This window comes from Mya arenaria, chromosome 14, assembly GCF_026914265.1.
Source record: "Mya arenaria isolate MELC-2E11 chromosome 14, ASM2691426v1".
Classification (NCBI taxonomy): Eukaryota; Metazoa; Mollusca; class Bivalvia; order Myida; family Myidae; genus Mya; species Mya arenaria.
In genome coordinates this window covers 49266820-49279648 of record NC_069135.1, presented here as the reverse complement: position 1 = coordinate 49279648, position 12829 = coordinate 49266820, and the positions used below count along the sequence as shown (strand labels likewise).

At 37.4% G+C, this 12829-nt stretch overlaps 1 protein-coding gene across 1 annotated transcript in view; it reads right to left on the bottom strand.

The window, feature by feature from the left end:
• The window catches only part of LOC128217104 (traB domain-containing protein-like), a 42472-nt gene that overhangs the window by 7829 nt on the left and 21814 nt on the right, over positions 1 to 12829 (bottom strand). The window contains exons 2-5 of the mRNA XM_052923985.1: positions 11401 to 11499; positions 4092 to 4381; positions 1662 to 1802; positions 204 to 314 (exon numbers count right to left, since the gene is read on the bottom strand). Of these exons, the coding sequence (XP_052779945.1) occupies positions 204 to 314; positions 1662 to 1802; positions 4092 to 4381; positions 11401 to 11497 (639 nt within the window). The 5' untranslated portion in view covers positions 11498 to 11499. The remainder of the gene's footprint in view (positions 1 to 203; positions 315 to 1661; positions 1803 to 4091; positions 4382 to 11400; positions 11500 to 12829) is intronic.

Here is a 12829-nt window from a genome sequence, read left to right as displayed (position 1 = left end):
TAAATATATAATACAAATGTAAATAATTAAAGAATTGTTTTAAAACATTAAACCTCTTTAAAATATCTTCCATAACATCCCTCCCACCCCTCACACAACCTCACCCCAACCACCCTTTCCAAACTGTTCTGTGAGAATGAGCGGGCATTGGAAATATGCATTGACAACCAGTGAATAACTGATAGAAAAGATCTAATTCCTACCTCATGAAAAGCCCTGCGGAACTCCCCCCCAGGGGCCATTCCAAGCTGTTCTGTGAGGTGAGCGGACATTTGTAGGAAAAATACATGCATTACTCCCTGCAGAAAACCACTCTGAAATAAAGAATTGATTCTACATGTACATATACACATATTTAAAATCAAAATAACAGTCTTTGTTTATATCAGACATAATACATTTCTTCTCACAGAAATGCCTTTTCTGTTAGAACTTTATTAACAAAACATTAATTCGCTAACATTGATTTTTGTTTAGTTTTTCATGTTATAGTGAGCAAACTACATGTTCTATTCAGTTATCAAAGAGTGCAAATTGAACTAAATGACTGTATACAAGGGGTTATGCAATTAGGCACAGCACTTTTTTACAATTGAGTACCACAGCAACAAGCTGATTTTCAAAGATGTGTTATTAATACAAGATTGATGTCAACCAACAGAAAGTCCACATGTATTCTAATGTTAATTTTAATTGCAGATTTCAGGGTAGAGAAACAACCAGAAACAAGATTATATAGAGCTATCCTCAATGCAGCAATATTCTAGTCATGGGGAACTGCAAAAGGCTTGCTGCCAACATATCACACACTTTATGGCTTCCTGGAAGAAGTGACATAGCAAGGAATACTGCTGTGAAACAATGTAGACACAGAGCCCGACCAATCAACATCAGTGATGTAGACACAGAGCCCGACCAATCAACATCAGTGATGTAGACACAGAGCCCGACCAATCAACATCAGTGATGTAGACACAGAGCCCGACCAATCAACATCAGTGATGTAGACACAGAGCCCGACCAATCAACATCAGTGATGTAGACACAGAGCCCGACCAATCAACATCAGTGATGTAGACACAGAGCCCGACCAATCAACATCAGTGATGTAGACACAGAGCCCGACCAATCAACATCAGTGATGTAGACACAGAGCCCAACCAATCAACATCAGTGATGTAGACACAGAGCCCAACCAATCAACATCAGTGATGTAGACACAGAGCCCAACCAATCAACATCAGTGATGAAATTGATCAATGGAAACTTTTTTATGAGACAGTTTAATCTGCTGAAAATGACAGATGAGTGTGTGAAACGATCACATGTCATGCAAGGTGTTCTGAAAAAACATTCTATTCTTTTTTAAACTGGGAAAACCTTATGCGAAATTTTTAAACTGTGAGACAGCAAAATCATTGTTGCTTTTATTCTTTTAATCATGTAAAATGATATGTAAAATTATGTACTATCGGCCTCCTACTAGCTCGCATTGACAATTCAAGGCTTGTTTTGAGGAAATACTGTATTTGCCACTTTTGGGACCATTTGGTGTCTAGCCCCTTTAACCTCCTTGATTCTATTTGCCCTTCCCACTGGTATTATATTTCAGGTTGGTCTTTTCAGGGTGACTCCAGTATCCAGATGTTTGTGTACCTTACCTGTTGTATAAGCTGCCTGACTTTGACCAGACTGATGTCCTTGGCTTCGCGTAGCAGTGTTTCTTCATCATACTGGAGAATGTTCATGCGGCTGTTACACAACTCTACCATCACAACATCTGGCTGGGTGGCTACTATTGTCTAGGAAGAAAGAATTACACATGGAGTGGCTTCTATTGGCTGGCGAGAGAAAAATACACATAATGTGGCTATTGTTGCTAGAGAGAGAATTACATAATATGGCAACTATTGTCTGTGGAGAGAGAATTACACACAATATGGCGGTTTTGGTAGCCGGCTTCTATTGTTTGACTACAACTCAACCACTGCAACATCTGGTGAGGTGGCTACTATTGATCGACTACAACTCAACCTCTGCAACATCTGGTGAGGTGGCTACTATTGATCGACTACAGCTCAACCACTGCAACATCTGGTGAGGTGGCTACTATTGTTCGACTACAGCTCAACCACTGCAACATCTGGTGAGGTGGCTACTATTGTTCGACTACAGCTCAACCACTCCAACATCTGGTGAGGTGGCTACTATTGTTCGACTACAGCTCAACCACTCCAACATCTGGTGAGGTGGCTACTATTGTTCGACTACAGCTCAACCACTCCCAACATCTGGTGAGGTGGCTACTATTGTTCGACTACAGCTCAACCACTCCAACATCTGGTGAGGTGGCTACTATTGATCGACTACAGCTCAACCACTCCAACATCTGGTGAGGTGGCTACTATTGTTCGACTACAGCTCAACCACTCCAACATCTGGTGAGGTGGCTACTATTGTTCGACTACAGCTCAACCACTCCAACATCTGGTGAGGTGGCTACTATTGTTCGACTACAGCTCAACCACTCCAACATCTGGTGAGGTGGCTACTATTGTTCGACTACAGCTCAACCACTGCAACATCTGGTGAGGTGGCTACTATTGTTCGACTACAGCTCAACCACTGCAACATCTGGTGAGGTGGCTACTATTGTTCGACTACAGCTCAACCACTGCAACATCTGGTGAGGTGGCTACTATTGTTCGACTACAACTCAACCACTGCAACATCTGGTGAGGTGGCTACTATTGTTCGACTACAGCTCAACCACTGCAACATCTGGTGAGGTGGCTACTATTGTTCGACTACAGCTCAACCACTCCAACATCTGGTGAGGTGGCTACTATTGATCGACTACCACTCAACCACTCCAACATCTGGTGAGGTGGCTACTATTGTTCGACTACAGCTCAACCACTCCAACATCTGGTGAGGTGGCTACTATTGTTCGACTACAGCTCAACCACTCCAACATCTGGTGAGGTGGCTACTATTGTTCGACTACAGCTCAACCACTCCAACATCTGGTGAGGTGGCTACTATTGTTCGACTACAGCTCAACCACTCCAACATCTGGTGAGGTGGCTACTATTGATCGACTACAACTCAACCACTCCAAGGTGAGGTGGCTACTATTGATCGACTACCACTCAACCACTCCAACATCTGGTGAGGTGGCTACTATTGTTCGACTACAGCTCAACCACTCCAACATCTGGTGAGGTGGCTACTATTGTTCGACTACAGCTCAACCACTCCAACATCTGGTGAGGTGGCTACTATTGTTCGACTACAGCTCAACCACTCCAACATCTGGTGAGGTGGCTACTATTGTTCGACTACAGCTCAACCACTCCAACATCTGGTGAGGTGGCTACTATTGATCGACTACAACTCAACCACTCCAACATCTGGTGAGGTGGCTACTATTGTTCGACTACAACTCAACCACTCCAACATCTGGTGAGGTTGCTACTATTGATCGACTACAACTCAACCACTGCATCATCTGGTGAGGTTGCTACTATTGATCGACTACAGCTCAACCACTCCAACATCTGGTGAGGTGGCTACTATTGTTCGACTACAGCTCAACCACTGCAACATCTGGTGAGGTGGCTACTATTGTTCGACTACAACTCAACCACTCCAACATCTGGTGAGGTGGCTACTATTGATCGACTACAGCTCAACCACTGCAACATCTGGTGAGGTGGCTACTATTGATCGACTACAGCTCAACCACTCCAACATCTGGTGAGGTTGCTTCTATTGTTCGACTACAACTCAACCACTCCAACATCTGGTGAGGTGGCTACTATTGTTCGACTACAACTCAACCACTGCAACATCTGGTGAGGTTGCTACTATTGTTTGACTACAATTTAACCACTGTAAAGTCTGATTAATTTCACTATAACTTAACCACTGCAACACCTGGCTCTACAGTGGCTATGGCTAGGCGGCTACAGCTTGGTGGCTACTATTGTTTGTGTTCAACACAATCTGCAACATCTGGTGAGGTGGCTACATTTGTTTGACATTTCCAGAGTTGTTGACTACAATACATTTATACTCTTTAAACAAACCTTAGTCACATCATCCTGGCTCTCAGAGCTGAAGTGCGCTGTTCCCACCAGGTATATCTTGCTTCCCCACGATGTCTCGAGTTCTGTCACAGTCTCTGGCAATACTGGATTCGGAATCCGCACCTTAGCTACGTAGGCTTCTCCATTTGGCTGGTCATTGTCTTCAATGTCAGATTCTTCACCATTGGATGGTTCAAAGTCATCAGAGTAGACAAATTCATCTTCAGTGTCTTGCTGGTCACTTTTTTCGTCTCCTTCAATTTCTTCTGGAATTTCTTCTTGATCAGATTCTGAAGGAAACAAACAGTTTTCTTAGTTCCAACCACATGCATAACTGCTATTTAAGCACTAAAGGGATTCAACTCAAATCATACTTTATAAATGTTTAAGAGTTGCAGTAAAGGTTGTTGAATTTTCAATTAATATGTAGGAAATGAAAAGCCCATGTTTGGATATTCATGCACATGACACCAAGCAGAACAAGTAAATATTTTCATGTGTTTACTCTGAAAACACTGCGCACCAGAAAGTGTATAATGAGTGTATGCTACTATCTGTTACCTTTAAATGGGAGATGTTAACAGTCTGAAATTTATTCAGCATGTAGTGAAAACATTACGCTTTGAAATACAATACAGCCAAAAGCCGTTGGCTCGATATCACTTGGCTCAAATTCCTTGTTGGCTCTAACTGGATCTAAAGGACCAAGTTTGTTTTACTCTTTGTAAGCATTCCCGCTTGGCTCCATGTTCACGAGGCTCGAAGTCATTTGGCTGGTTCCTGCGATACCGTGCCAACGGGTTTCGACTGTATATTTTAAAATGTATAACTGTGCAGGGTTACAAAATTCTACGTTATTTTGGATCATGCATTTTACATTTTGTTTATTTGCTTTCCAAGTTCATTTTATAATTTGTTGTCTGAATCGCTCTTAGGCCAAACAGAAATCATGCTGTGGTTCTGGGTACCCAACCTACCTCACATTTAAGTCCTGACCCTTATAAAAACAAATTGATGAAATATAAATAAATCAATATGGTTTATTATTTTTGAAAAACACACCATGCGTTCTTTGTATAATGTGATAAAGTTTATTTCTATTATGTTTCTTTCTTGGCAAAAGTGATGTCAGAATGTGTATATATATAACAATGTACATGTACAAAAACATTACATTTAAATACATACACATGTTCTTTGTATGCAATAAACTGTTTGTTTGTCCAGCATGTAACAGAAACCACAAGAATATTGTATGTGGTTAATAACATTTACATTTCAAGATCATTTGATATTTGTTGTAAGTTTTAAGTTTGATGTACTAGACTAAACTATTAGACATTCAATACGGGATTCATCTAATCCCTAACGGCTAAACTCTAAATGGGTTTTATCAACAGAGGGGGGGGGGGGGGGGTGATATTGAAACTGAAATTGTATTTAGAGGAGTATTTTCTGTTTGAAATAGATTATAACGGGTATATTACATTCATATTGTAAGTGCAAAAGTATATTGCACAAAACAACCATTAAATGCATAAAAAAAACATTTGGTAAGTTCTTGTCTTTTTTTGTAATTAATACATTCAGAAAATTAATCAAAGATGGTTGAATATGTTCATATTGTCAAAACATGGACAAATACATATATAAAATGGAATTTGTTTTATTTATCTCTTGAGTAACAGAATCTTTCTACACATTGGATACGATTTTGGCTATATCCAGTACCTGTTGGTTGTCTATATCTATATATACTCTTTATTTCCAACCAAAAGTGAAATAAATGTTAACATATTGAACAGTCAATTACAATAAACATGTATACAACAGTCATCAAAATTAGACTTTTGGATGAACCAGCTCGAATTCTTATACTATTGCTTGGCATCAAATTTTTTGACAAGCCTTGCTATATAAAATTCAGAATTTTAGCAAGCCTGGAAGGCATTTTCCCAGTGTAGAGCTTGGGGGCTTGCGTTTATTTGGACTTCTGATACAACAACTCAAGCATAAGAGAAACACTTGATATGTGCATACATTTTCCATTATCTTGTCATATATAATTGGTAAACAAGTATGTGGTAAAATACAATGAAAAATAAAATGTTGAACTTACATGTTGTTAAACTCAGTTCACAGCTGACTTTGTGATTGAAATTACTTGTAGCATTATAGGAAGCAGTGATGTACAACTGCGTGGTTGTTCAAGTGATTGGTTCAATCCCTACCTTATGCGAATCAATCACACACATGCCAGGTCACTGCCAAAATAATCCTAACAAGTAATTAATTTTAGTAAAAACTAGTCGAGATTTTGCACCTGTTTTTAAGAACTTGCTGAAAAATATACGCAAATAATTAAAGATGCTAAATTGATGAGGTGTATCACTGTATATTAACTATTATTTATGCAAACATTTTACACGCGTAATAAATGTCCAAGTTAATAAATCATTCAAAATGAGCCAATGTTACCCCGTAGTTAAGATCTGATATGAGCATATTCCAACCATAAAGCGTGCATGATAATAAAAAAAACTTCAAAATAAAAATAATATGATATGATGTGAAACTAGTATTGATAATCAAATATGATGCAACACATATTCAGATTCAAATGATGCTTAAAATTATTCATACAAAAAATAACTGGAGATGTATGCCACTTTTGCTTAAAACAGTAAACAATTCTAGTTATGAACTCACACAAAAATGACTTAACATTCATGAATAAACATAATCAAAAATATAAGCAATTTATAAACCATAATTTCTCAAAAGCTTTTTTTATATTAGATCAATATTATTATTTTTACACTTAATACAAGCAGATACTGTGAAATCATTTATATTCGTTGGCATGAAATTTCGTGGTTTGCCGAAAAATTACAAGTTCGTGGGTACTTGAATTCGTGGTTTTTCGTTTTTGAAAAACAAAATCGAAACTACAATCGTTCTAGATCGTCTGCATTATCTCCACACGCTGGTCTGTGATTTCCGTCGCCTATGTCACTCGGATTATGGCACTCGCTAGAGTGGTACGACATGCCAATTAGTCATTACCCATGTCAATTATCAATTTTATTGGAAATTAAGGTCATAAAAGAAGATGTACCCTGATCATAAATACAGATAGGCAAAGCCATTGAATGCCAATAAAATTTTTTGCAAAATGTGAAAACACCGAGAAGGATATTAGAGTAAACAATCCCTAAAGATTGCTGATGTCTTCAAATCCAATCATTTTTGAATATCATCTCATTTCAATATTTATTCACACATTTTTGTTAAGGCCTTTTTTATTTGATTCTATGTTTTACGAACACCGCCGCTCAAAAAAACTCATTTTTGAAATAAAAATAAAATTGTGATTTCTTTTTCTTTTTTTTTCCGCCGATGAAACTTTATCGCGGCAAATCATTAAAAGCAGAGGACATAGCAATAGTTGTAAAAACATTGGTGTAAACATCTCTGAAAAAGTTTAAGCCAATGAAAAACATTCATCGGATTTGCAGGCTGGTGCTAAAAACCTGGTATCCGGTACCTGGTATCTCTTTCTGATACCGAATTATGTTAATATCAGGGTTAATATCAGATGATAAATTCAAGTATCCACGGTCCGTTATTAATTGCTTTTTGACAACCAATGCATACTTTAAACTAAAGCATACTTTAAACTAAAGCTGTCACAGGAGTGACGAATACCCCCAAATGCCGCCTAGACACAGGAATGGCAAACCATTCCTTTGAAAAGAGGCCATAACTCCAAGGTTACTGCACACTGCATCTTCTTTTATCATGCATGTATTGTTTGTCCGGAAACTGTTTTTCTATTTTCGTAACAGTGCACAAAAACCTTTACTCCACTGGCCCCATTTTCAATCACAAGCATTGTCTTCACAGAGGCTGCCTATACAGCAATTTTCATCACAATATCTCATGCCCAATTAAAGTTATGAAGCAGAAACCATTTTTCTATTTTTAGTAACAGTGACCTTGACCTTGGCCCCACCAGCCCCAATATCGAACTTGACCTGTATCTTCTGAAATGTACACCTGTGTACCAAAAAATGTTCAAATCTGTCAAGCCTTTCATGAGTTATCGTCCGGAAACCATTTTTCTGTTTTTAGTAACAGTGACCTTGACTCCACCAGCCCCAATATCGAACTTGATCTGTATCTTCTGATGTTACACCTATGTACCAAAAATTGTTCAAATCCGTTTAGCATTTCATGAGTTATCGTCCAGAAACCGTTTTTCTATTTTTAGTAACAGTGACCTTGACCTTGGACCCACCAGCCCCAATATCGAACTTGACCTGTATCTTCTGATGTTACACCTGTGTACCAAATTTTTTTCAAATCTGTCAAGCCTTTCATGAGTTATCGTCCGGAAACCATTTTTCTATTTTTAGTAACAGTGACCTTGACCTTGGCCCCACCAGCCCCAATATCGAACTTGACCTGTATCTTCTGATGTTACGCCTGTGTACCAAAAATTTTTCAAATCTGTCTAGCATTTCATGAGTTATCGTCCGGAAACCATTTTTCTATTTTTAGTAACAGTGACCTTGACCTTGGCCCCACCAGCCCCAATATCGAACTTGACCTGTATCTTCTGATGTTACACCTGTGTACCCAAATTTTTTCAAATCTGTCAAGCCTTTCATGAGTTATCGTCCGGAAACAATTTTTCTATTTTTAGTAACAGTGACCTTGACCCCACCAGCCCCAATATCGAACTTGACCTGTACCTTCTGATGTTACACCTGTGTACCAAAAAATTTTCAAATCTGTCTAGCCTTTCATGAGTTATCGTCCGGAAACAATTTTTCTATTTTTAGTAACAGTGACCTTGACCTTGACCTTGGCCCCACCAGCCCCAATATCGAACTTGACCTGTATCTTCTGATGTTACACCTGTGTACCAAAAAATTTTCAAATCTGTCTAGCCTTTCATGAGTTATCGTCCGGAAACAGTTTTTCTATTTTTAGTAACAGTGACCTTGACCTTGGCCTCACCAGACCCAATATCAAACTTGACCTGTATCTTCTGATGTTACACCTGTGTACCAAAAATTTTTCAAATCTGTCTAGCCTTTCATGAGTTATCGTCCGGAAACCATGAAAACCGACAGACCGACCGACCGACCAACCGACAAGCTCACTCCTATATACCCCCTCAAACTTCGTTTGTGGGGGTATAATAACACAGTATCAACATAATCCGGAATCATAAACTGTGATAACGGCTTTTCTCGATATCGATACCTGGCACCGGGTTTTAGCTCACCCGGATAATCCTTTGCGGCAGAGTGACTTCCGGGTTATAACAGCGATAAATACATTCGGAACTCCTCGGCCATTTTTTCAAAAACAACCTCGGATGTATATGGACGGTTTACATACTTAAAAAGTGGTACGTTTAAGTCCGCTGCAAATAGATCGCGTAGTAATCTTATTTAGTAGTTAAATTTTATGGCTTAACTCTTGGGAATCGTAATTATGTTTGCAATAATACACTTCACTGGCAATCAATTTAAACTGAGAGCAATGAATACAACTCTTAAACACTACATTTAATTAATGCTTTTATTAAAAAAAATACGGACTACTTCAACAGATGTACCGGCATACATCCGAGGTTGTTTTTGAAAATAATGGCCGAGGAGCTCCGAATGCGATAAATATGGACTAATTATCGTTCCAGGTTTGTTATTATTTATTAATTTTTATTAGATTTGTCATTTAAATGAGTTTATATTACATTATTGTGATATAATTTGAATGTCATGAGCTATAAATCGCTTGACTGTTTACCTGGACAGTTTAGTTCTGGTGGGTGGGGTAGATGGTTCAGAAAAGACTGCGTTTACTATTCTTATTGGAGTATTATTAATAACAAAAAATATCTATTCTAAAACCTTTGTTTTGAAAATTAACACAAATAATACATTAAGCTGTTTTACTATCTGACATGTAATTATGATAATCTATAATGAGGAATCTGTATGTATATTACCAGGAACAGTATAACTATTTAATAGTCTTATGAATGAACATATATAAATCATCATCAATATAAATTATGTTATTTATACTGCTCTGTGTGTTATAATACTATGTAATAAAAAATTTACATAAATAAGTCTGAAAGTAACTTATTTTTTTTATAAAAAATATACTTTTAATGTTCCATTCTTTTCTTTACAGATATGATTCAAATATGCTGATGTTATCTACTGAGACCATCACTTTCAATGTAGAACATCACTACAATCGGTTGGGCTGCTAGATTGGTAGCAACATGATGTAAGCTAGTGCCTGTTGAAACTCTCTTGTTGGTTGGGCATCTATTGCTTACTGGACCGCTATATTGGATGGACCATACGTGTTGGTTGAACAACAGTTACTATAAATGGATGGACTGGAAGTGTTGGTTGGACCACCAGTGTTGTTTGGACTGCTTGTTGGACAGAATGTGTGATGGACAACTATTATTATTTGAATCACCGTTGGATAGACAGCTTTTGTTTTATCAGACAGCTATAATCAGTTGATTTACAAGTTCCTGGATCACTAGTTCCTGGCGGATAAATATTCCCTGTATAGAAGGAAACAAAAAAGCTCTTTTGCTAACTGTAACAATGACATGGTTGGTGAATTGGTATCAGACAATTTGCTGCCAAGACAACACAGTGAAGTGATAGCCGATTCCTTAAACTCAAAATGGCAAATAGATTTACCGAAAATAATTGATTATTATTATGTCACTTGTCTATTATAACCTGCATTTACAAAGTATAAAGAGTGACTAATGAAAATATGAAGTGAACTTGTCAGATAAAGCAAAAACAAATGTGCACACTTACATATTGACTTGACATTAAAATAGAAAGTCATAGAGAATACATCATAGCTTTTGCTTTTCTGTGTTTTTTTCCCGACCAAAAAATAAAATTCCAGAAATTTAATTTTATTTTTATTTTTATTTCCTCCTCCTCCGACACTTCAAACCTCTGGCCGTTCGTAAAACATATAATTAAAAAAAAAGGCCTAAATAAGTATATTGAATGCGTTGTTTTGTACATTGTCACGTTGGAAAATAATTAACCTCCAATGTAATCGATTAATCATTTCATCAAAGAAAATAATCGAGAACCGACACTCATCACTCACATCTTGTAAACTTGGAGATTTTCATTAACAGCACACGTGCTTCAGTTAAATTTTGTTCATAAAACATACATGTACAATTATTTGGACTAGAGTTGAACCCAATGAGTAACTCTAGCAGAATTCATACCTTTCGCTTCCTCCTTGTTAATGACCACAAGTGAGTCTGTGATTGATGTTGGTTTGTCTTCCACCAATCCATCTCCCCCTCCTTCTTTACTCTCCATTGCTGAAAAAATAGAATGTATAAATTCTATACAGACAATATGGCCCAGATTAAAAGACTATAGGGCCCAGGTTTGCAGATGCAATATAACCCAGATCAGTGGATCTAATACTGTCTAGATTAATAGCCCATATACATGGCTTAGATCAACAGAAGATATGGACGGCCAAATTAAATAAAATAAAAACTACAGGGACAAGCCCAGTAGTCGAAAATTCAAAAATAAAACCTGTTTAAAGGCACAAGGCAAGGACCTAAACAACAATGAACTAAAGACACAATCGTAAAAGCACCACATACACAGGGTTCTCAATAAGTTTCAGTTGAACCGTCTCAAATAGTAAAGTAACTGACCAGCTTCTACTTATTCTACTTAGGGCGTTTTTGTTGGTAATAAACTGGTTTCGGCTTTATATCGGTTTCACGAACTGTGTATTTAATGTAACAGTTTCAAATAAAACCAAAACCAGTTTTAATTGTTTTTTAACGAAAACCAAAACCGGTTTTTGAAACTATCGAAACCCCTACCAGGGGCAGTTTCATTGGTTCGTCCCATCTGAAAACTAGTTTACTTCAAAAACAACATGGCGGAAAGTGATCAACCACGTTTGTTGAAACTCAATCTTTTTTATAACAATGCCTTACAATGGGCAAATGAGCTAAATGATAAAGGTATTATATTAGTAATTGTGTAGCACAGTAGCTACAATAACTCCGCCATGTTGTTGAAACTGTTTCAAGCAAAAGTATCAAAACCATTGAAACCTAAACTAAAACTGGTTTGGTATCAACAAAAACACCCTTAAAATTCATTTAGTTTCCCAACTTTGAACCAGCCCAATTGACATTTGAACCATCCATTTTGGCCGGCAGCCAGTTCTTATTGAGAACACTGCATACATACATATAAACACCACACACATGTATCAAAATAGCTTTACCGATAAATGACTGGCCATATTTATGTACGTTGTACTGTTGTATATTGTCATAGTCCGCAAATCTGGGCCATATATTCCCAAAATCTAGACAGAATCGCCTGACATCATTCAATCTTGGACATTAAGTGTTTAGATTTGGGTTATATTGTCTGTGCTCTATCAGGAATGAATCAATATGTATAATTTTCAACACTTCAACTAAATGTAGTTGAACTACATATATTTATATTGCATCATTCAGAAACATAAATAACAGTGTTGCAATAAACTGAAAAAAAAATACAATATTTGCAGGATACGGATTGCAGCCAGAAAATGGTAAAGATCTGTAATAGTACATTAAGCAAATACTCTCCAGTGAAAGTGAGTTTCTATTTTAATACCCCACCCAC